The following is a 26,046-nucleotide window of genomic DNA, read 5'->3' as shown; positions in this document are numbered from 1 at the left end:
AAACTAGTTTTGAAGAGAAAAAATGATCAAAAAACCATTTTAATATCACAAAAAAACTAAAACATTTTAAATATTTAACTTTAAGCAAAAAAACTTTAAGTCATTGTATTAGGGTAAGGTTGCTAATATTGTACCGATGCCTATATTGTACTTTTAACATTACTCGTTATTTTTAGAACTCACAAGAAATTTTTTAGTTTATTTTTTATCTTTACTAAATGAAATTAAGGAGTTAGCTGTTTTTTTTTGTCATCCAACTGCATTAAGGCCAGAGTAAGCTCTTGTTGGTTTGTTATTGGAGATTTCTTATTTTTGGGATTTGGTTTTTGGGAGTTGGTTTGTTATTGGAGATTTCTTATTTTTGGGATTTATGGCTAAGCGTATTTCACTAAAAAAAGTAGAAGATATTTGTTGATGATTTGTTCAGTGTACTTATGTTAAAGCATAATTTATCTTAATTCAAAAAAATACCTAGAATTAAAAATATCTTATTTTTAGTTGTCAAATTTTTTAATTAACTAAATGTCAGATTAGTTGCGTAAATTGTACCTCAAGGCATATCCTAAATTGTATCAACGCAACCATTCTGACCGCTAAAAAACGCGTGTAAAGTTTAACAAATTCCTTTTGAAATTCCAATTAGAGAAATATCCATACTTACAATAAGAACTTCACCACTTAAACAAAAAAAGAAAAATTTCAGTATTACTCTTGTATTGACAAGCAGTCCTTAAAAAGATTCACTCTCTAGTTCAGTTTTACCAATATGTCAAGACTGGTGTCATGTTGGCTGTGCAGGTGTTAATCAAAAACAGACACAATATATCTGAAAGTTTTGCCAAAAATAAAGTTTTCATGTATTTTATTTTACAATATTTAGAGTGGTTGTTTTTAAAACAGATATAGTATATATTGAGTTACATTATTTAGTTACCTTTTTTTTATCAACATTTTTTTATGATCCAACTTTTTTTTTATCAACATCAAAAAAAACTTTCCGTTCTAAAAAATTATCGAATCTTATCTAAAAAACTCGAATATTTTTTTCAAAACTTTTACCATTGACAAAGACATAAAAACCAACCTAATTTCCATTATTGTTACATTATTACATGAAATTGTTAATATATTTTTATATTTTTGTGATTTTTTGAAGTATTTAAAAAACTTCTTTAAGTTTTAATAAACAACAAATATTCGCAACAAAAACTCCAAATAAAAATGAAAATATTTCCATTTTTGTTTCGCGCTTCAATAAATCAAATAAAATTTTTTTTGTTTCTTTTTAAAAATTATCTAATATTTCATTTCATAAATAATTTTTGAATTACTCATACATTTTACATTTTTATTTAAAATATTAAAAATATTTAAACAATCAAAAGTATTTCGTATCACTTCAACTTTTTCAATTCTTCGATGTAATAAAAACTTTCTTGTATTACATTTATCATATACTTTATATATATTTATATATATAAAGTATATGATATATGACATATACTTTTTACATATTTACATTTGTATTTATTTTTCATTTAACATATTAAACATTTTTTGTGTTTCTTTCTTTAAACTCTTCGATGTTATAAAAATATTCTCCACGATACTTGATCACCAACAGCTTGAGATTCAAACAACGAAGCCTTTTGCAAATGTCGTTGATGAAGTTCGTGTCGTTGTGAAGGTCAAGATGTAATTCTTCAGCGAGCCGAATCCAAGGGAGAACGAAACCTTCAAACTCGTTCTTTGATACGAAATTATCACTGATGCTTATCTGCAGCCAATCAATCTTATGTATTGGTGTCCATCCATCGATCTTCACTGGATAACGTAAACAGACACGACGAACGTTGGTCGAACATAAAATAATAAGTTTTTTCTCATCCTCAGAGAAAATATTTTTACGAACATTTAATTCATTCAACTTGCAACCTGCGCCTAAAAATTTCTCCATGAAATATTTCTCATGTGAAACTTCATGAGCAGTTTTTCCATCGTTTATGTGAATCTCTAACCAGTCTCGTTCATCGATTGATCTTTTCATGTTCTCGGTAATCGACGCCTGCGCTTCAAAGAAGCATTCCTTGAACATCTTTCGATCATCTGAAGAATAAAAATAACATATTGATATCATTATTAACATTTATTTATTTGCAACAACAATTATTCAAGAAAATCAACTTTCATAAATTTGAAAGCACAATATCATGTTTAATAAATAAAAAACGGATATCATTTTCTTTTAAAAAAATATTTTAATTTATTAAAGAAATAAATAATTTACGAAATATAAAACATTTATTGAAACTTGTCGTACGCCTTTTTTAAACTTTGGTTTATCTTCGACCAATAGAAATACGAATAACAAATAAGCCAATCAGTAGCTTGGCCAAAAGCATCAAGAGAGTGCGCTACTTGATTTTAAAGCCGCGTGAGATTTTTGATGCAAAATAATTAAGTAAAAAAAAGTTTCACCCAAAAAGTACCGAATAAAAAGCCATTTCCTATCCTGACAAATTCCCGATCAACTTCATCTAAATGGACCAAAAAAATCCTTCTATGGAAGCATTAAATAGACCTTATGTATACATTTGGAGGTGTTTTTAAATTTCTTAATTTTGTCCGAGCCTGATTTTTGCGTTTTAACCGGTGGATTTTGGATTTTTTAAGTTCAAGATTGTTAACTCAAAACTTTTATATGTTCATGATGAAGTCAAATGAGGATGGTTTACTAAAAATTACGGCAATCGGAACTTGGGGAAAAAAATACCCCAATACTTTTGCCCACTTAACCCCCGTCGAAGAAAATACTATTTTGGAAAAAAAAACTTTGTTATTCTATAGTAGACCAAAGCTCTTTTATATAATTCAAATTTCATCAACAATACTCTTAGTGTTTAGAAATGGCAACCATGTAAAGTTTACAACCCCTTCAATTTGATGGGGTTGCATTCATAACATGGTCATTACTCTTAAACACGAAATGAAAAAATCTTTTAAAACTTTTTTAATGAATTTTGATCTACTTAAGGATGAAGCTTTTTTTTTTTTTTTATTCAAAAAATTTTCTCCCTTAATCAGGTTCAAGAGGCAAATAATTAGGGTATTTTCGTAAAAATAGCGTAAAATTTTGGCAAATTTTTTTACTGTAGTAATTTGAATGTTACAAATTGACCTGATAATTTGGAAAATCTCATCTCTTTTTTATTTAACCCTTAAACCAATTTGGTTTATATAATCAGTAATTTTGGTAGTTGGATTAATATTAAATGTAAATTAAAATTATTCAAAAAAAAACTCTTTGTTGCAAGTAAATAGTCAGCTTTAAAATTAAGTAAAACAAACCGAAAAGACACATAAAAATCTTCACAACTTCCTTTCAGCTCTTAAAACTTTCTTTAAAAAAATTTCTTATTTTCGTATATCGTATTTTCAAAGCATTGATCACGTAAAAGCTTCCCTAAACAAATTAAAATAATATAATTCTTACCAAAAAACGAAAAAACTCCTATTCGTACCAAATCTAAAAACAAAAAAACGCGATGTATGAAATTCTACTTTACAAAAAACTTCTTTTTTAATTAGAAATGAAAACAAAAAAAGGAAGGAGAAATAAATTCAAATTGTCTATCCTGTGGCTCAGCAAAAATTCAAAAAGTGAAATTTGTAAATTGATATTTTTTGGCATAAGCAATCAATACTCATTCCCTAGTGTTAACCCAGTGGGCATGCATCATCCGTACGACGTTTTACGGACGTCTTACGAACGTCTTACAGACTTATGGACGTCTTACGGACGTCGTGCGAACGATGCATGCCCACTAAGAAGGAATCCATATTTTTTTCCCAAATTTTAATTATATTATTGTCTTGTAGCCACATTGAAAAATCAAAGTTGGTGTTTTTGTTATCGTCAAAAACAATAAAATTGCAAAGAAACAACAAAACATTAAACGCCTCCTGCCTCTGAAACGACTGTATAATTTTTTTTCCAAATAAAGATCAAAAAGAAATAAAATTATACATTATATACATATCAATACTCATTCCCTAGTGATAAGGAATACACATTTTTTTCCAAATTTTTATCATTTATAGTCTTGTAATCTTGAAAAGTCAATATTGGTGTATTCCTATGGTCAAAAAAATGTTCTGGTCGTGTAATAAAGTCAAAAATTCGTTTTACAATTTATTATGGTCAAAAACAATAAAACTACCTTTAAACTCTGCACACCGTTTAAACAATCTATTTTTAAAAATTGATTTTTTTTTTGTTATTTTACTCATTTTCACATATACTTAAGAATCTAGAAGCAAAAAACAGATACCTTTCATTTTAAAAGTGTTATGCATATAAAAATAGTTAATAGATATATATGTCATGCTCAATTCTAAAATATTTTAAAGAAACATTTGTTGCTGGTCAATATATTTTTTTAAAAATGTCTTATTACCAACTGATTTATTAAATATCTAGAGAATTGTTAATATTTTAAAGGAAGAAAAATTATTAAAAATTTGCAAATTAACACTGAAAAAAATCCTTCAGCATAAAATAAATTTATATTCTCACTTTATACAACTTTACGTAAAGAAGTTAAATTATTTAAAATTTGATTACCTAAAATTTAACTTAAATTTACTTTTAAAAAATTCACTTGATCTTAATTTATTCAAAGGTGATGAGTAGACTTCTTAGCGAAGTTAACATTATGTAGTAGTACTTTACTGGAAACAATATAACATGTTAAGTAAACACATACATAACATTTAAAACAATAAAAATATAGCATTTATAGCAAAATAAAAAAACACCGAAAAAGGTGTTAATAATATTAAAATAAACATTTTTACATTTTCTCTGTGGCAGAGTCATTTATTGCATGTTGCATATTCAACTTATTTTACACTGCTAAAATGAAAAATTTTTGAAACAATTTTCTTTTTATCATGTTTTTAACTGTTAAATTAAATCTCAAACGTTGTTCTTCTAAAAACCATTTTTTAAAAGCAGGTTACAATTTGAAGTTTAATAGTAAAAGACTCTAAAGCATTTTTAGTAACTTCAAATGAATAAGTTGAGATGACATTGATTGTATTATTTCTAAGTTAACTTTAATTAAGTTGAATTAGCTTTAACATGGAAGAAACTATTTTTTAACATATAATAAAGGATTTTTATTGAATATTATATATGGAAATACTAACTATAACTAAATATTTGAAGTTAACAACCTTGTCATCTGTTTTGTAGAACTTAACACACATTGAAGAAAAATTATCTTTTGAGCAGTAAGAGATGTCAAAACATCTTATACAGCTCAAAGCCTAATTTTTTTTGTATATGAAATCAAAAACAATAACTTTGTTAAATTGAAGGGAAAAACAGAAACATAATTAGTTTGGTGTGTAATAATGGTGTGTAATATCATGTAATAATTTGTAAATGTAATATCTGTAATTTAAATCTAATTACAGATACTACATACCTTTATTCACATAACATAAGTAGAAGAGATAATCTAAAAATTATGCCATTATATAAAATTTACACATTTTTCCATTTTTGTTATTGCTATTTTGTTTAATTTTGTTTCAATTTTGTTCAATTGTTTTTCATAGATGAACTTTAAAATAAAACAGTAGCTGCTATTTTAAAAACGCTGTAACTTTTAAATTAAAAACTATTTAAGTTGTTTGAAGAGAGATGAGCTAGACATTTAATTAGATAACAAAATTGTATAAAAATTTTTTTTCAAATATGCGATTGCCATTTAAAATACTTTGTTAAACATTCAAAATGCATATTATTAAAGTTCTTATAAAAACCAAATTCATGTAACTTAATTCTTAACTTCAGGTTGCAATAAGTTAAATTCACTCAAATCTGTAAAAGTATAAGGTTAGCCCTGTAGAACTACTTAATGCTTTTAAAAGTCAAATAAAAAAAGTTTGGGATGTTCTTCTAGAAATATTGAGCTACAGAGAAAAAAAGTATTTAAAGATAAAAAGATAAAAGACTTTAAATGAAATGTAAATTAAAGAACAAAATTTTAAGGTATTTAAATCAAACTTTTAAAGTACAAAATTTCACAACTCAATTTTTTTGAATCACGAATTGTTGATTATATTAAGACCTTGTTTACATGAAAACAAAAATATCAAGAAATACAAAAAACTTCAAACATTTTTAAATATTATTTCTTTTACAATTGTTTTATATTGTATAAAAGATATCTTTTAAATATTGAATAATTTATCCTCCTTTAAAACAACTTTTTTTGCCTAATTTTGTTAAATTGTATATGTTAAATATTACAAATTTTTGGTGGCCATTATTTTTTTGTTGTTGTTTTTTTTCAGCTGATTAATATATTTCAGTTAACAAAGAGAGTCAGAATATTTAAAACTAATATTAAAAAATTCATTGACTTAAATAACACTTAAATAAGCAGAGATCAAATATAAAAAAGGTAAAAAAGGGTAAAAAAGTTTTTGTTTTTGTGCCACAAACAAATTTTGAAATTAAACACAGTGGCTTTTTAATGTCCAACTTTTCAATGGAAAATATTTTTAATGGAATTAATAGACTAATTATCCATATTCTCAAAAAAAAAATGATAAAAAAGTTAGATAAAACAAAAATTCTCTATAATTAAAGAAAATTTAAGGGAAACAAATATAGAACTCATTATAACCATAATAAACTGATGATGAAACCTCAAACAAAGTGTAAAGTTTCTTTAACATTTTAATTTGAACTTACCAAGTACAGCATTAAGCAATGAATTCCTTTCTTCATTTGAATTCTTCAAGTTAGCAAGAAATCTCACTAAACAGCTTTTGTTTTCATTTGCCAGTCCACAGATCATAGGCAAACAACTTCGCAACTTTTTGTTTCTTATAATTTCCTTAGGACTCAAATAAATGTGTGCATGAACTGAAGCACAAAACTCCATTAAACTGAGGTGAGCAAACTGATATTGATAACCAAGTTGTGATTCAACTCTTTCAATGAAACCCAAAAGTTCATTTTCAACTTCATCAAAGTCATTCACAATACCTTTCATTTCATCTTGGGAGAAAAGAATTTTACCTTGATTAAACAACTCCCATGCAACTTTACAAACTCTTAAAACATGTTGCTTGTTACTCTCACTTTGCATCATACTATGAACTGTTTTATCAGTTTTACAAATATGATTTTGAAAAAAGTATAAAAAAACAGAGCAATACAAATCAGTCATAGTGTTGAAAGAATAAGAACCACTTGCAGCAATAATTGTACACATTGTTGATAAATAAAAGGGAACAGATGCCATGGCTTTAGCAAAAGAAGACTCTTTCAGAACACTTTTAATGGTTTCTTTTTTGTTGCCAAATTTTTCAATATACTCATCTATTCCCTCGTCATTTAAACCCATTATTTGAATGGTTAACTTGTCTGTACATTCTCTAACTTTATGCTTATATTGTGATATAACTCCAACTCTTCCAGCAACAACACATTTGTATTTTTGAGTATTCAAAGCTTCTGCTAATACAAAAACAATGGATTCTTCACATGGATTAAGTGGATTATGCTTTATTAATTTATCTAAGTGAGCAAACTCATCCAACCCATCTATCACAAATAAAACAGAAAAATGCTCACAAACATTGTACTCTTGAAAAATATCTTTGTAGAAAACTTTTAAAAGCTCATTTATGTTACTGATTTTTTGATGTTGATTTAACTTTCTACATTCAAGATATAAAACAAGATCCACAGTTTGCCATAAGATACCATTGGCCCAGTCCAGTAAGCACTTTCTGAGCAAACAAGTTTTTCCAATTCCAGCAATACCAGATATCAAAAGTAAGGGTAAATTTTTTGAGAACACTTCATTAAAATTGATTGGTTTATATGTCATTTGTTTCTTAAGAAAAAACTCTTGCTCAGCAATATTTACAGTGTCATTTTCCACTTCATCTGCATCAACTACAGTCAATTCAACGAACTTATTTAAGAGTTCAACTTTAGCAGGAGTCTTTACTAAACGCCCAATTTCATCCATTTTTCCATATGTGTCACTATAAAACTTTTTCAGTGCTTCACGCATTTCTAAATGAACAAAAAAAAAAGAATTTTATCTTAGGTTTATAAAAATTAAATGCAAAATGTTGCAAATCAAACAATATGAATCAAAAAATATGAAAAAAAACATGAACATGAGTTTGCTATCATGTTGAAATTCAATAGAAAGTTTTAAATAATTTCTCAATATATGTTTATTTCTTTTTTTTTTTAAAGTTTGTTTTAAACATTGTTGTGTTTATTTTGTAAATAACATGTGTTTCTGTATTTACTATATTAGATTACTTGTGGATTGCTTTTTTACTGATATGATCTAATTTTAATGTCCATTTTTACTATGTGACTTTTAAGTCTATTTTTGTTATGCAAATTAAATTTGATTTTTTTAATTTTTATAGTATTATTGTTGATTTTTCTCTTTAATTGTACATACAAATGTTTATTGTTAGATAAAGTAATGTTTTATAGTTAAAAAATATTTTATAAACAGTTTGAGAAAATATTTTGTGCAATAGTATTATTGTTAATAATACAATAACACAAAAAAAACAACAGCAATAAAAACAAAAACAACAGCAACAACAACAACAATAATAAAAGCAATAATAACAATAATAACAACAGTAATAACAACATCAACAACAACAACAACAACATCAATAATAACAAATAGTAATAATAACAAAAATAATAATAATAACAAAAATAATAATAATAATAATAAAAACAGTAATAATAATAATAAAAATAGTAATAATAATAATAACAACAGAACAACAACAGTAATAATAATAACAATAACAATAATAATAACAATAACAATAATAATAGTAATAACAATAATAATGATAATAACAATAAAAATAATAATAAAAAAAGTAATAATCACAATAAAAAAGAATATTTTTTTTAGAAATTAAAGTTATTAAGCAATTATTTGTAAAATTCATTAACAAATGTGTTTATGTATATTTTTTATTTATGGATAACTGTTTCAATTATAGCATTGTTAAAATTGTATCAATAAAAACAATCCTCAATTTATATTCTTTGAAAAACATTCCTCAATCTTAGTTCAAATACAAATATTACTCAATTGTCATCTTTTCTTTGTTTCTTTCATTTTTAAAAACAAAACACTTGCACATTACCAACTAATGATCTGGTAAAAGTTTGTTGATCAAATAAAAAGCATTCTTTCTAGGAATTCTTAGTAGACCATATAAATTCATCCATTTAAGTTGTCTGAAAATATATCTCAAAATTTACTGTGCAAATCGATTTATGCTTTAAAATAACACAGCTAATAATCAAGGTTTCACAAAAGATAGCTCATTCAAATCATTTCTGTCAGATAGATGATGAATTTGATGTCAGAGACACTGAATAATTTATTGTGTGGTAAAATAAAAACTTGAACTTAGAATAACCCTTTTCAAAACAAAACAAAAAAATTTCTTTCATTGTTTTATTGTTCTAATTTCTTCCCATAGCTTGAAAATGAAGTTATTTTTGTTTTGAATTTTTCAACAAAATGACTTGAGTTAAACCTTTAGGAAAAAAAATGTTGATAACAAATCATCTGATGCTCTTATTGAGAGTTTAAGAGAATAAAATGATATTTTACTTGTTTTAACTTTAAAGCAATTTGCATTGTTTGATATGTTGTTAACAAACGTGGTTTTAAATTATAGGAAGCACAACTTTTCATGATATAACATTATTATCAACCAAACTTATACTGTTTATGCAACTTCTATTTGTGCATGCTTTTAAATTATATCTTAATGTTCATTTGAAGGCTATATGTAAGTACAACTGTTTTTGTGCTTGCAATCATTTACAAGTGAAATTGTGCAAATAAAATAATAGACATGATAATAATTATGATAAAAATTTACAATAACAAATAAAATTTTATCAGTAGGTTATTTATGTTGTGAGAAAATGTTTTTTGTTAAAAATCAAAATAATAGAAAAAAGTAAATGTTCTTTTTTATAATGTTTCATTCTTTCTGTAATAAGTCTAAGTTAACTAAACTCATTGATAGAATAATAATAAAGTTAAATTTGAATTAAAACCAATTTTTTACAAAATCCAACTTGAAATTGATCAACTTTAGTTTGAATTTGAAGTTAATCAACATAATGTTAAATTGTGTTGAAAATTTCAAGCTTGAAAATTTTAGTTGCTATGAAACAGAACATCAAAGAAAAAGATTATTAAAAATGTTTTTTTTTCTATAGAACTATTATACTTCAAATAGTAAATATAGGAATAAAATTGGCTATTTGAAATACTAAACTTTTTACAAAAGTGTATAGACAATTAGATGTAGAGAAAGATGTTGCATTCAAACGATGGCAGAGTAGTGACCTTACAACACTAGTATTACAAACATTGCCATTCAATGAGCTTATTGATTTTTTATGCAACAGAAATGACAAACTTACCACACACTCCTTTACAGCTTAAATAAAAAGTGGCTACCTGAAAAAAAAATTTTTAATAGAAAGAATACTCATTTTGCTGAAAATCATCAGGTTAAGCTACAGTGAAGCGGCCTAAAATAATTTTACTTTTTAGCTTTTTGCGCTCTTGTTTGTGGAGACTAAAAACATCATAGAATAATTATTAAAAGCAAAGTAGATAAATAGCTTTTTCAGTTGCTTTTTTTTTAATTTCGACACTGTGTACTTTTTATATAACTTTTTCTATTGTTATTCTTTTTATGATATTGTAATTATTTTGGTATTTTATATGTAATGTGTAAACTTATTTTTGATCACCTATAAACTTCTAAAGTTTCTAAAGTCTAGAAGATATAATTAGATATATCAAAGACAATCTACCTATTTTATCAAGTGTTCAATACTATTTGGATGGCTGAGCAGCACAACTTTAAAAACTTTATTAATCAGAAGTTATATAGCCATGTGTTATCCAATGCTAAATGGCTATTTTTTGCTACCAATCATGGAAAATCCATTGTAATTGTTGGGACTGTTAAATGATTCTTTTTTAAAGCTTGTGTATTTTTTGGCAATTAAAATATAAAAAATCATTCAATACAAAAAAAAAAAAAAAAAAAAAAAACAATTACCAAGATAAGACTGATTTACTTTGATATTTAAACAATTCCTTTGATAATTGGTTGGCATATCCTTATGTTGTATATATCAATGTTAGGAAATCTATTCTGTGCTATTGATATTTTATAAAGAACATGCCCATCTCTGCAACATTATTTGATATTATTCCTGTGCATTCAGATAAGACATCATCACAATTTTGACTGCAAACTTACAACTACAATAATGTTACAATTCAATTCAGTTACAGCTGCAAACTTACAACTACAATAATGTTACAATTCAATGTTACCCACATCAACAGGGTAGCATCAACATTTGAGGAGATTGAAAAAATGAATAAAGACTACAGTAAATTTCCTTGAACTAAGGTATTATAATAGTAAGTGATCAATAAAATTAGGGAACCATGAATCAGTTGAAAATATTTTACTCTAATTAACAATGTTTACACATATCAAAGTTACCCTGATTTATCTTAATAGATTTTAGTTAGTTTGGATGGGAATCATCAGTCAAAAAAATATTTAATAGAAATGATTGAATAGGAATAATCCTTGTTTGAGTTGAAATCTCCCATCAAATATAATATTTTGTTGATGTGATCTGATGTTTAAAATATTTAAACAATATTCAAACAACAAGATTTTGCTTATAAACAAATAACTTCTACATAGCTTACAACAAATTACCTGATTTATCTTTAAAGTATGGTTTCAGGTGGTTTTCTGTCTCAAATGATTTATCTAATAAGTTTATTATCAAAAATGAGCAAAACACTTAAACATTTGAAAAATTGTTTGTGTAAAAAATAGTTTCAACTTCTACTATAAAAAGCAAAATACAAAAGAACAACATTTTAAGAATCCTTTTACTAAGTTTATAAACTTCAGAGGATTAATTAGAAAAAAAAAACCACTGATTTTTTCAAAAAATAAAAAATATTGCTACAAATTACTTTATTTCAAATGTTTTAACAAAAAAAAAAGGTTGTACTTGAAAACTTTTCCAGCACTCTTATCAAATCTAATCTATTGATCTTGAATATTGCTCTTGCTAAAGCCTCTAATGTAGGAAACCTTTGTTGGTTTTTCCATGCACATAACATTCTGTACGCCTTTTCTTCCAAATCATCATTATATTCAGCGCCTATGACATCAAGCTCATTAACACTGACTGATAAAAACCGTCCCAAATTTATCCAGTCTTTGCCAATCTTCATTTTTAATTGTAATAGTAATTCTGAATTGTCAAAAATATTACCCATTTTCGCTTGACCTTTTAACACAAAAACTTTTTCCTAAACAAGATACAACTTCTTAAATGTTCTCTTAAAGCTGTTGGTTTTTTTAGTTTTGAAATAAAAATTATAACTAACATAGTATAAAAAGTATAATAAGAAATTCTGAGAGTTAATATATTCTTTATTTTCAACTTTCCTAGATACCAGAACATGACGCAAAAACTTGAAAAAAAGAAGTTTAAAATTTTTAATTCAATGTACTTTTAACTTTAGTTTTGTATAAAAAATCAGAGATGGGGGTGAGGGGGTCTTTAATGACTATTGCAGAAGGCCAATTTTTTTCTAGTTACACTGATAATAAAAATGAGTTTTTTAAGTTTGCTAAAACTTCACATTTATAAACCATTCTACCATTATGATAAATGCTATAACTCCCCTTATTACCCATTATGCAAAAAAAGTAACAACAAGCATAAAGCATAAAATATATTTTAAAGCATGATATCTAATATAAAAGTATTACAAAAAAATTTATTATAAACATGTAAAGAATACTTTATTGTCATCAGCAGCTGAGTACTCATTAAGTGCAGCATGACTTAGTGATCCTGTACTAAAAAATGATAATGGTGCAGGTTCTAACAAACTATGATGAATTGGTATAGAAACAGCTGTTTTACCACTTCCCAAATCAACTTGAGCTACCAACGGTTCATCTATAAATAACATGTATGCTATATATAGTTAAACATTATATTTATTCAAGGATTACAATGATAATTGTGATGCTATAACTAACAATACAGTGTTTAAAAAAGACTAAAAATAATGATTACTATAAAAATAAAGACTAATGAAAAGTGAATAATGATAAAGACTAATGTATATAGTATACCTGCTATTTATAGATGAACCAATCGTTCAATTATAAATAGCATGTATGCTACTTGGGTTTGACTAAGTAAAAAACAGAACTCCTAGCATCTGTAGCATCTATTAACAATTATAGAGTAAGAGAGCAATAGTTTACTCAGTTTTTCAAGCAGGAAGAGGATTAGGTTTACTGCCATGATGTTAACAGTCAAATGAATGAATTTGGCATTGAGTACAGGAAGAAAGATTGGAGACTTTTTATACAAAGACTTTTTGTGCTAGTCACAAAAGGTGTTCTGTAGCACAATAGAAATACTTTATATGTAAGTAGTCAATTAACAAGATTTACAAAGTTTCTTGTGGTAGTTTTTTTTATACGTAAGTGAATCAGAGGACAAGAGATCAACCAATATTGATCTCTTACTCTTCTGATTTCTAAGTTTTTGGGCAATCTGAAAAGCTCCTAACTATGAACTTATTATAGCAAATAGGATAGATAAGTTCAAAACTTTTGCTTGTCTGTTGAGACTTAAAGTTCAGTTTTTGCACAACCATCTTGAGTTTTTCTGTAAAGATTTTTTCCAAAATGGTTTTACCAGGACATAAAAGATGGATAAGACAGTAGAGATTGAGAAACAATACCAGAGAATTGGAATATCAACACAATGGGTGATTATAGTTGGTCACTTCACAAAGAACAACAAAATGCATCACATTGGAGAAAAAGCTATACAAGAAACTTAACAGAAAAAAAGGGATATCATATGTTAAAATATAAGCAGCTAAAATATTCATGTTGTAATTATTATTGTAAGTAAAAATTGTAACCAAATACAAAATAGGATAGGGACAAAATATATTGAGAAATGTATAATCCAATATCAAATTATGAGAGAATTGTGGATAATAAAAAAAAACTGATACCAAATATGGTGTCAGCACCCAAAAAAAAAAGAAAAACTTTGGTGAATTGATTTAAAACTTTTTACTTTTTTTTTTTTTTTTTTTGGCAAATTTTTCTTGTAGTGCAAAAAAACAAGAAAAATATTATATATATATTTCTTGGCATGTGTAATTTTTCTTGTAGTGCAAAAACATTTTTCACATGTAAATGTAACAATTATAATATTAAGAGAACAAAGTGTCACTGACCTATGCTTATTAAAAAAGCTATCATAATAAAAACAATCGGAAATTTACCAGTGTATTCAAGCAATAGAATTTAAGTATAGCCAAAAAAGTTTTTGATATCTTTTCATTTTTTGCATAAAAGACCTGTGAACCAGAGAGACTGCCAAGTTTTATGCTGTGCCACTCAATCATAACCTTTATTACTAGTCTAGTATTAGTTTATATTTATCAATAAAAATGTTTTTTTAATTGAAAATTGCATGTTAACATGTCAAAAATGATAAATAAAAGCCTTGAATAAACACTTTAAAAAATTCACTAAAGATCAGTAAAAAAAAGTCATCGTAATGACAACTTGTGAGTAATGAAAAGTGTATGCTAGAATCAAAAAAAAAAAAAAAAACAGGTGTCTTCTATCAATTGATATAAATAACTTTTACAAATACTTATTCAAGATTCAGATATTGTAAAATCAATTTTCAAAAAAAGCTAAAAAAAATTTTGTAATAACTTTTTCTAAAGATTGCATTTTAAGTCACATTTTTCTCAAAATTATATATCTTTTATAAAATTATGCGATTTGAAACAATACAACCGTGTTATTTTTTTCAAATTTAATTCACTTAGAGTTAAATGAAAATGGCTGCTGCTAGCCCATCGACTGCTGTCTTTGAACAAAATGCCTTTTGCTGCTAGGGATTTTTTGGAGCAAGGTCCAAGTCTTTATACCCTGATGAAGCTGTATAAATATCCTGGATATTCTCTTGAAATTTATAATTACCCAACTGTAGTTTGCTCTGGTTGTAGAAGAAAACTTTACTTGATAAAGTCGGGTAAATACACCCAGAGGCTTGTTGGTAGAGAAAGTATCAAAGGTAATTCTCAAATTCATAGAATAAAACTATTTTTTAAAGTGATTAATTTTTTAAAAGTTTTATAAAGTAAGCCTATTGATCTCTATAGATTTTGATGTAATTTTTTACCTTTTTATTTAAAAAACTTAACCACTATTTATATCAAATCATTAATTGCATTGAAGCATTTATCTTTATATAATTATGTATTTAAATATGACTTTTGAAGGTTGAGTGGAAAATGCTGACCAGGAATTCAACTTCAATGCTCCAAAGTAGTGAAAAAGAACCATTCATATCTTCTTCACCAGATAACTCAAAGCTCTGTGGAAAATGTTTCTCAATGTTAGCACCTGGACACACCCACAACTGTTCTTTTTCAGTTGCTGTAACAAACTTGATCTCTCTATCCATAAGTTTGGGAAGCATTTGAGCTGAACAAGTTGCTTCAGGTTTGTCAAAAGATAATATGAAAGCTGATTGCATTCCAAAAGGAACAACTTTTTCTTTATCAACTGGTGGAAACCCATTGGTTGAAACTGTTGGATGTCCTGCTAACAAGGCAAATCGAAGATCATTAAAACAAATATCCTTACAGGTTATAAAAGAACTTCAAGTAATATTGGAAACTTTCTATTAGCGCAACCAAACAGTTAACATCTTCTCTTTGGAAAGGATTAGGGAATAAGACTGCTGTAGAATGAAATATTTTTGGCAAATTGAATGATCTTGAGGAATCCATATTACATTTTTATAATGTAGAAAAGGTAATTTATGAGTAATTGATAATGTAGAAAAGGTAATTTATGAGTAAAACTAATCACAAAAGTGCACTTTCAGAATGTTCTAACATTTTGTATGAATATGTTTTATATGTAAAGAGAAAGAGATCCTCCACCATGAATTTGTGATGGCTACACATACAAATATTGTAACTATATAATGTGTAATATTAGAAAAACTCAATTTCCAAGATGTCAAGCTTTTTGCAGCATTTGATTTAAAGTGTGCCAATGCTGTGTTTGGTCTGACAGGCCATGCAGGAAAAAAGGTTGCCTGTGGTGTGAAGGGTTGAGAAATGAAGAATGTGGAAAACTAAGAACTCTTGGGAATCTAGATTATTGGTTTGAAAAATATGTTGTGGAAAATAACTCCAAGAAATCTAACATGCAACATTATATGAATGTGATATATCCAAAGATTCTCTACCAAGAGGAGAATCCAGATACTCTAATCCAGCATTTAGTACCACCTCCTGAATTGCATCTTTTGATTGGAGTTGTATCTACTTTAGGATGTCTGCTTATGGATACCTGGCATGAGTTTGATGACTGGCTGAAAACTAAAAATGCTCTTCAGAGAGGGTACCAAGGTAGAGGTTGGGATGGAAATAATTCCAACAAGATCTTGAAAAACCTGGAAGAACTTGATAGAGTTGTTACATCTCAGGTTCCTCAACTTAGACCTATAGCTCAGTGCATGAAATACTTTAAAAAAGTAAAGGATTCTTGTTTTGTTCAAACTCTTGAGTCAGAGTGTAAGTTAGCATTTGCTGAATTAAAAAACTCCTTCCTATCTACCCAAGACCTTGCACAGGTTCTAGGGGAAAAAATTTCAGTAAGTTGGAAGTTTCATATTTCGCTGTAATGTTCAGCCTTTTATAGAATACCATAACTGTGGCCTATCCAAGTTTGCTAAACAGTGTGGAGAAGCTATTCATTCTAAATTTAAACCTTCATGGAGTAGATTTAAATGTAAAGAAGAGCATACTTGACATGGAGAGCAACTGCTATCCTCTGTAGTTGATTTTAATGGAAGAAGAATTTAACATTAACTTTGATATGCAGCCTTAGAAACAAAAAGAAGTCAACAAGTCCAGGACAGTGACTATATTTCTGTCAAAACAGCTATTTTTATAGCCACAAAAAAATTTTAAAAACATTACAAATGGGTTGTTTTGAAATATCTCAGGAGCTCTAAGTCACAAGAACAACTTTCATTTTAAGTATGTATGTTTTTATAGTCTGCCACAAGATTATGCAAAAAGTAAGGGGAGTGGGAAAAAAAAAATCATTTTGCTCCTATTACATATTTGAAAAGCTTTTTCAAATCCAACTGAAAAGGTTGCTTATAGATATACCTACAACAGAATCTTAAAATAGTTTAGAAATCAACAAATGATTTTAATGGAAGAAGTGTTTAATATGGCTATGATAAATATATGTGATAAATATATGTAAAAACTTAAAAAATTATTTTCAAACCTTAGCACACAAACCAGATTTAAAAAATATTTTTAATTAATCATACATTATACATTAATACTTAACTAAAAAAAAAGGTTTTGATCGAGTGACAACATAAAACCTGGCGGTCTCTCTGGTTCACAATGTAACACAACTCAATATATGTCTTCAGACTGAAAAATGTTCCAAAGCAGATACTGTATAACAACAAACAACATATCTTTCTTTCTGTAAGACTTCATAACTGGTTTAAATGCTAAAAAATCCTCTTACTTATACCATTTTATTATATAGTTAATAGAAATTTCTTGTTCCTATTGGAACTAGAATTGAAACAATTGAAACAATAAAAAAAAACTAAAATGACAGTTGATTACTTGTATTTGAGTAAGAATTTAGTGTTTTTTAAAACATATAAATTGAGGAACGTTGTTTGTATAGTATAAATTGAGGAATGTTGTTTGTAGAATATAAATGAAAGTAACATTATTAAATTGTGAATTCATTTTATTAGAACTTTAATTACTCATATTTTTTGCTGACCCAATTTAAATTCCAACACCCAAATTTAGCTTTAAAAGAAAAAAAATTTCATTTTAATCTATGGAAAGAGAAATTCAACTGAGGAGATCTTTAATGCTTTGTTTAAATTAGGTCAATTTATTATAATTGATTATCAATATTTGCAAAGTATGAAAATTATTTAACATAAACCTTTTAATAACTTTGTTCACTCTCATTCTTTTGGATGAAAAAGTGAAAACAACATAAAAAGTTAGAAAATATGCAACAGATAAACATTTAAAAAGATACCATTTATAAAAACAGGTTCTTCAATTGTGTCTTCTTTTACTTTTTTATTCTCTTCTTTTTCTTTTCCAAGACAACCATCTTCTTCAAAAGCTGATAAAACACTAAATCTTTTCATTGTAATCAGAGTACTTTTTATCAACTCTTTAAACTGCAATGGATTAATATCAAAAAGCTTTTCAAGTAATGCTTTCATTTTCATTTGATTGCTATTATTCTCTTGGTCAATATTCTCTATAATACAGTTAACCTCATATAAACAGGCATAATTAGCAAATCTCTTCCAGTCAGAAGATGCTCGCTCAACCAATAACTTCATTACAATTTCAGTACTTTCTAAAAATATTTAAAAAAGAACTAATCAAACACAGGATCAAAAATATAAAAGTTAAATAAGGTTTAATATCAATTTTCTCATCAGCAAAATTAGTAGCAGATAAAAGTATCAACCTAAAAAATTGAATGAATTGAAATTAGTAATGACAATTTGGTCATGATAATATTGTTTGGAAAAGCATTTACCTAATGCTAATGATAAATGTTAATGATATATTCCTTATTTTACTTATAAAGTTTGTAACACTTGTGAAAACTAGGTTATCTCATTGGCTGTTAACAATTTATTCACTCCTGTTTTAAAATTTATTAACAAAAATTAAAAAAATGAATTTTGTTTAAAACCTTGCCTTTATAAAATAAAGGCAAGGTTTTAATTGGTTATTCTAGTTTTTTCAATATTTATAGAATTTTAAAATTCTATAAATATATTGAAAAAAACTAGAATAACCAATTCTTACCAAACAAATCTAGTCTGAACAAAGCATCAAATCTGCTTGCAACATGGAGTGAATTTACAATTAACTTTTTGTAATTTAAAGGATAAAGTTCATAGAGCTTGTCTACAAATGCAGCCATTTTTGATTGATCATTGCTGTAACCACAGTCAATTTGTTCTACAACACAGTCAATGTCGTGCAGATAAGTACAATGAGCAAATCTCTTCCAGTCAGTGGATACATTCTCAACTAAGATGCACTTAACTGTTTCATAATTTTCTAAGAAAAGAATCATACTTTCTTAATAGTTATATTATTCATATTTTTAAAGCAGGCTGTTGGTGCCTCAAGATTGATAAAAATGAATCTAAAATAATTTTCAAAAGAGTGCAAAAAAACTCAGTCCTCTTCTTTTCATCCATGCCCTAATAATTGTGTACTGAAATCATCTATGTTTCTATTTATTGTGTACTGAAACAATAAATTGATATATTTCATATTGCGATATTAAAAAGTTCTTTTTTTCTCTTTTTCAAATTAATGCTTTACACTAGTATACATCTTTAGAGTATTTGAGTAACAACCTAATTAAAAATTGTTATGTTTAAATACCAAATACAACATTTAACAAGAAGTTTGATATGAAAGCACAAAAATATCACTCACCACATTTTACAAAAACTTTGCTATAAAAACATCAAAATATATTCTTACCATCTAATGCCACACTAAATAAAATATCCAACTTTCCTAATGTAATCAGAGCATTTCCAATTATGTCTTTGAATTGGAATGGCTCAATTTCAAAGAGCTTTTTAAGAAAAGATTCCATTTTAGATTTATCATCCTTGTTATCTTGGTCAACATGTTTGACAATAGTTACAATGTCAATTAAATGAGTCTTGTATGCAAATCTCTTCCAGTCAGTTGATAAATGTTCGATCAAGAACTTCTTCACTTTTGAAAACTTTTCTAAATACAAGAAAAACACAATCAAAATAAAGGTAGCATGAAACAGATTAAAATGAAGGTATCATGAAAGAGATTGAACCTACACTAACTGTATCTGTATACATTCAAAACATAAATACAATTATTTAAGAGATAAAACAATATTTCAGTAAATTCTATTTATAGAAATTGATGAAATAGAGTACTAGAATAACAATCAGAATGAAGAATCAAAATGAAAAAATTCAATCAAAATAAGCTGTACTGGTTACTGTGGTACACTTTATATGCTTATACACCTATGTGCAGGAGTGACCTTGAGGATTGAGTCTTTTCCATATTAAATTTTTATTTGATTACTGAGCCATGTGTATAAAGATAATTAGTCAATAATTAAAAAACTTCCGAAGGATTAAGGGTGCATTTAAGAAAACTTGTGGGAGTCAGATTAAACTTTTAGATAGAATGATTTGCTGTGTGTTCCAAAACAATTAGTAAAAAGTCATTGAAGCTTTTTAAAAAAACTCTTTTGCTTTTTACATGTAAGTCTAAAATTACCAAGTTATTGTTGAATAAAATGTTAATACACTTTATTCAACAATAATTTGTTATATCTACATTAATTATTAAAAAATATGCATTAAAAGTCACACACAATCAGTAATCATAAAATTGAAACATAAATATACTTTAAATTGTTTAACATTAGAGTTTCAATTGGATAAAATCTCCCTAAAAAACTAAATCTGCATCACAAATATTAAATTATGTTGATAAAATTTATAAGAAAAACCAATCAGAAACATCCAAAGATATTTAGATATCTAACAAACTAAACTGAATCAAGAACAAATCGGTAGACTAAGTCAGAAACTTATGGAATTGTTATTACAGGTACTAATCATCTGTGAGAGAATGTTCAAGCTTTGAAGAATTTAGTGGATACAACATATTCCTTGGTCACAGCAAATGTGAAAATTATAACTATAGCTTCAAGTATTTTAAAATTAAAAATTGAACTTGATAACATCAGTAAAGGCAAAAAATCAAGCTTGTAAATCATGGAAGAGCAGAGAAGTTTGGATTCCAAACATTTAAAGTGACTGGAAAATACTTGGTCAAGTTACATTTAGAACAACTGTAAAGATTACATATTATTTTTAGTACATGAAATATCTCAGCATGTATCTAATTTTTTTCCATATTAAGAAAGAGTATGGGATATCAAAGCAAAATTATAAAAAAAACTTTTGAAAAATTTGAAGCTAAAAATAGCTTAAAAAATTATTTGAATTTTTGGTGACATTTTACATATTTTTGACACTCTTTATGTTAATTAATAAATATAAAAAAAAAAGTTAAAATTTTGGTACTGTGTTGTGCAGTAACCTTCTGAGGCATTAAGACTTAAAACATGAAGTTTTAATATATGCATTTAACCATATTTAACATAATCCCATTATGAACTATTTGGCTGTATATAAATTGTCAAACTCTAAAAGAATTTGTTTTAAGTTATTGTAATTCAATTTAAATTATTGTTACTGTAGTTCTAGGGGAACTGCATAAAAACCATATCAACTGTATACAAAGATCCTTCAAGGGCAAACCACAACTGCTGCTTACCATCTGACAATAACAATATGTGATTCTAAAATCTGTGACAGCTATACAACTGGAACTGTATGCCTCAATATATAATCGATTTGTACAAAAGAAAAGACAACTAAATTTTTACAGTAACAGCAAAAACTGCTAATTGTGCTGTCTGAAAATCAAAAGTAGTTATTGATGATGCAATAAAGATGCAAATAGAATAAAGCCTTTTTTAGAGTCTTTGCAAAGTTTACTTGTGCAAGTCATCCTTTTAAAAATTATATCCTTTTTTATATTTATATTTCTTTATTACAATAAACTTCCCATACATATACAAATAATTTACCTGTTGATCTTATTTTATTAATAATAACTACAACCACATTTTTAAAAATTAAAAGTGAAAACCACAAATATATAGAAAGGTAAAATTACAGAATGGTAAAATTACAGAATGGCACAGTGTAAAAAACACAAAACATAAACAATAAAAGTAAATGAATCTAGTTCATTCTCCTTTTTGTTAAAAACATTAAACAGAGTTTAGCATTTTTTAAAAAACTTTAACAATATATGTAAAAATATTTATATATACCTCTCTACCACCCCTTCCTTCCCTCTCCACCCACACACTCACATCAAACATAATAACACAATGTGCTTAAGCATCTTAATTAACTCTTCTCTGTTAATAAACATTTATGGAAAACATTTCTAAGAAAAAACTGTGAAATTTATTACCCTGGAACTAAGGAAAGCTTAAATTTAATTGGAAATATTTCCTGGAAATATATAAAATCTGTCAAATGATTCTGTATTATTAAATCACATACAGATAAAAAGTTGCGCACTCTACCAATGCTGAGAGAAAATTTTATCACTTACCATTCAATGCCACACACAACAAAATATCAAATCTTTTAAGAGTATAAAGAGAGTTTGCAATCACTTCATAAAAGTTCAGCGGATTGATTTCAATAATTCTTCAAAGAAATATTTTCAATTTTAATTGATTATTGCTATTCTTGTTCTGAATTTCTTCTACAATATTGTAAAATGCATTTAAACAAAAGATATGAGCAAATCTCATCCAGTCAGATAATACTTGCTCAACCAGAATCTTTCTAACTTTTTCATCTGCGTCTAAATTTAAGGCATGAAAAAGATTAATGTAACAAAGATTTTTGATGCACAAAAAAATTATTTTGCTAAAATTATTATTGTTTTGGTAGTTTTTTTAAGGGGAAAAAAAAAAAGTAACAGCACACAGCACAATCTTCAAAAAAAAACACTTCAAAACTTTCTGATCTGATAAAGAAAATACATGCAAATCTCACATTCATTACTAGATTAATGAAGCAAAATTAGTTTTCCGAATATAAAGGTAAGAATAGTAATAATAAATATAAGAAACAAAATTAAAGTTTGATAGTAATTTGTTTTTATGACATTTTATAAAATGTAACTTGCCATGGAAAAAATAATTATTTATTTGTGTGAGTCTTTAAACATTCAATGATTTTTTATTTTGTCATTTAATGCAATTTATTATTGAAAAAGTTAGTTTTCTTAAACAGCATTAAATAGCAACTAAAAATATATTTTTGGAAGAATGAAATTTTATTAAATCAGCAAATTAAACTTTTAGAATTATTTCAATAACTTTATTACTTTAGAGTACAGACAAAAAGACAAATTTTTTGTGTAGCTAGAAAGGTTACTTAACACAGCATTGAAAAACTTATAAAAATGTTAAAAACAGTAGGCAGTGTTACCACTATTAAAACTGAGGCTAAAAATAAGGATTTTAAGGAGAATTAAGGATATATTTTCCCAATTTATAAGGATATTTGGTCGCGAACGCCAATTTTTTCAAGGAAAAAATAAGGAGAATTAAGGAGAAAATGATTACTTTAAAAACAGAATCTTTCTTTTTTCAATAAACATTAAATACAAATAGATAAACTATTATAAATATAATACACTATACACAAATATATATATAACATTATAAAAGTTCATTTTTCTTTTTAACAAGGTTTTTTTTTTTTAACATAAAGCATTTCAAGAAACTCTTGTTTTTCAAAAGCAGCTCTTTTTAATGCATTAGATTTCGAAATGTCAGCTTTAATGTCATCTAAATACATAAAGAATCATTAAATAATGACATTTCATTTAGTATTATATGAACTAAAAATTTATTCATATTCAGGGCACAAACCTAAAGCTATCCTTTTTTCAGCACGGAATCCAATTTCATCAGACGACTTCTTTAAATTCTCAATCATACATAATGACTGTCGAATTTCTGTATTGACTATTTCAATATCCTCAATTACTTTTTGTTTTGCTTCCATTTTCTCTGCTTTTTCTGCAGACAGGGCTTTTGATCGTTGATCATCAAAATACCTCTTTCTTGCCTGTTTGCAGCTATCCAACAAATCTTTAGTTATTTCAACTTCCTGTGCCATGAGCCCATAAAATGTGAGGTAATCTTGGATAGAACGTAAAGAGATGATGGTGTCTGTGGACATATTGTCATCAATCAGATTTTTATTGCTGCTGAACCCTCGTTCAACTTGAGCTTGCCCGTGCGATAAAATGAGGACAATTTTAAAAATTTGTTGAAGATTTTTATACAGCTTTAAATCAGAGTATTTCCACAAAAAGTAGTCCAAACGATCTTTATCTTTATCAAAAGTCAAAAATAATTCTTTGTTATCAACAACAACAGTTTTACAAAACCTGGAATATTTGTTCTTAGCTAAATCACCATCATTGGTGATTTAGCTAAGAACAAATATCCCTCTAAATTTTTTATTAGCAGCAAAAAATAATTCATTGGATGAATGAGATTCAACTAAACAAGATACACGCCGTTTTTTAGTTTTATTAGAACTATTATCAAATGCAACTGGTTTTCGACCACGTTTACTTGCAGTTGGTTCATTGTCTTTTTTCTGACAATTAAATATTCATTAAGCCAGCTCACAAACTTCTTTTCTAAATTTTTGACAGTATAGTTTGCAGATTTCCACTTTTTTTTATACAAGTAAACAAATGTTTTTAGTACATTGAAGACAAGAACTTCTTTATGTTCCAGCCTGTAGCTTTGGCACCAGTTTGAAAGGCACCATTTAAAGTATGCAAACCACAGGTACCACCAATATCAATGAGCGTACTTAATTCATTGGTCTGACGTTCTTCATTGAGCATTGTCAAAAATTGTTTATTAACATTAGGGCCATCCATAGATACCTGGAGCATTTTTTCATCATTCAAACCAATCATGCAGGATTTAAACATATTTAGAATATCTGGGGCTGCAGCTTTTCCCATAAATTCTGAAGTATAATATCTAGTACAAACGGTATTACTCTCCTCATTCCAATACCGCACATGCAAGTCCATTTGACCTTTCTTTACGAAGGTATTATCAATATTCTAAAATTTCAATATACTTATCAAAATTAATTTGACCTTCAAATAATTGATAGCATACAACTTCTGTATAGTTCATGCAGGCCCAAATGCATACATGTGCTACTACTTTACTTGGTTCGCTTTAATGTAAAATTGAATATGCAATATTTAACTTTTTTTCAAATTGTTTTTTTGACGATGAGATAGTCTTGGTCTCAAAGAAAAATAGATTCGTAACATGTTTTTTCATAGATTGTCAACCGTAATTTTGGAGTTTCATGCTGTATTTTTTTATAGCTCATTTTGTAACTTTTTTATTACTTGTTTTAATTTAAGTTTTTGTTAGTAATATTTCAAACAACAATAACAAAAGTTTAGAGTTAGTAAATGCTGATGAAAATAAAAGCAAAATTATAAAAGAAAATTATCAAATAAAGCAGCAAGCCTCAACTTTTGGCCAACATTAAAAAAATGAAAATTATAAAGTAGATGTTTTAAAATTATATATATTTAGTAATACAAAGTAAATTTTAAGGAAACAACATGTCAATTAAATAGTAAAGACTTTACTTATTAATTAGCACTAATAAAATATTGAAAAAATTAAACAGTTTTCAAAATAATTTCAATCAAACAGGTGTTTTAAAAAAAAAGGAGAAAGTGGGCTTTCTCTATATATAAATATATATTTATATATATTAGGGTGCATCACAAAATAACAATTTAAAAATATTGATTTTGTCTGACACCTAATTGTGTTCTATATATTAAAAAAACAATGACTTTCAAAAACTTAAGAATAAGAAATATTTTTAGAGGTCCCCCAACACCCTTGAATATTTGACCAGTCCCTAATAATTAAAAAATATATAGTTTTTCAAAAGTAGGTCGTGTTGGGTCTCAAATTAAGCAAAATTTTAAAAAAATTTCAAAAATAATCATTTAAAAAAAAAACACATTTTTATTTCAC

General features: G+C 26.6%; 2 protein-coding genes and 1 pseudogene across 9 annotated transcripts; all 3 read right to left on the bottom strand.

Annotated features, from left to right (window-relative positions):
- Nucleotides 1–1,526: 1,526 nt before the first annotated feature.
- On the bottom strand, nt 1,527–22,701 carry LOC145195464 (NACHT, LRR and PYD domains-containing protein 10-like). 7 transcript variants are annotated; one of them, XM_090070494.1, is made up of 10 exons: nt 22,539–22,701; nt 19,821–20,078; nt 19,128–19,385; nt 18,334–18,666; nt 12,972–13,132; nt 12,170–12,473; nt 11,866–11,919; nt 6,770–8,107; nt 3,494–3,526; nt 1,527–2,106 (listed from the first exon to the last, which is right to left on the bottom strand). In XM_090070494.1, the coding sequence occupies exons 2-10, from the start codon at nt 19,936–19,938 to the stop codon at nt 1,547–1,549; spliced, it is 3,159 nt and encodes a 1,052-aa protein (XP_089926620.1). In that variant the 5' UTR covers nt 19,939–20,078; nt 22,539–22,701; the 3' UTR covers nt 1,527–1,546. The 7 variants fall into 7 exon arrangements, with proteins under 7 accessions (XP_089926620.1, XP_089926616.1, XP_089926627.1 ...); XM_090070490.1 differs by having other exon boundaries at nt 12,972–13,150; nt 22,539–22,668; XM_090070501.1 differs by lacking the exon at nt 3,494–3,526 and having other exon boundaries at nt 12,972–13,150; nt 22,539–22,668.
- A 960-nt stretch (nt 22,702–23,661) lies between these two features.
- LOC149894048 (uncharacterized) lies at nt 23,662–24,436 on the bottom strand (annotated as a pseudogene). Its single transcript, XR_016449309.1, has 2 exons — nt 23,875–24,436; nt 23,662–23,790 (listed from the first exon to the last, which is right to left on the bottom strand). The product of XR_016449309.1 is annotated as an uncharacterized LOC149894048 (transcript).
- On the bottom strand, nt 24,430–25,891 carry LOC149894047 (uncharacterized). Its single transcript, XM_090067405.1, has one exon. It carries the CDS (start codon nt 25,062–25,064, stop codon nt 24,720–24,722), a length of 345 nt encoding a protein of 114 aa, XP_089923531.1. The 5' UTR covers nt 25,065–25,891; the 3' UTR covers nt 24,430–24,719.
- Between the last annotated feature and the right edge of the window lie 155 nt (nt 25,892–26,046).

Source organism: Hydra viridissima, unplaced genomic scaffold (genome assembly GCF_058129835.1).
Source record: "Hydra viridissima isolate aposymbiotic clone 2 unplaced genomic scaffold, HvirCarnegie_v1 scaffold_1, whole genome shotgun sequence".
Classification (NCBI taxonomy): Eukaryota; Metazoa; Cnidaria; class Hydrozoa; order Anthoathecata; family Hydridae; genus Hydra; species Hydra viridissima.
Note: the sequence above shows the minus strand (reverse complement) of the source record. Positions and strands in the feature narration are given on the sequence as shown.

Excerpts from the sequence above, each read along its gene's own strand:
- LOC145195464 (XM_090070490.1), bottom strand. The coding sequence starts at position 19,938 with ATGGAATCTTTTCTTAAAAAGCTCTTTGAAATTGAGCCATTCCAATTC. Across the intron at positions 19,386-19,820 it reads ATTTAGTGTGGCATTAGATG|AAAATTATGAAACAGTTAAG; the intron begins GTAAGAATATAT and ends TTCTTTTCTTAG. Across the intron at positions 2,107-3,493 it reads AGGAGTTTTTTCGTTTTTTG|ATGATCGAAAGATGTTCAAG; the intron begins GTAAGAATTATA and ends TTTATTCTTCAG.
- LOC149894047 (XM_090067405.1), bottom strand. The coding sequence starts at position 25,064 with ATGGACTTGCATGTGCGGTATTGGAATGAGGAGAGTAATACCGTTTGT.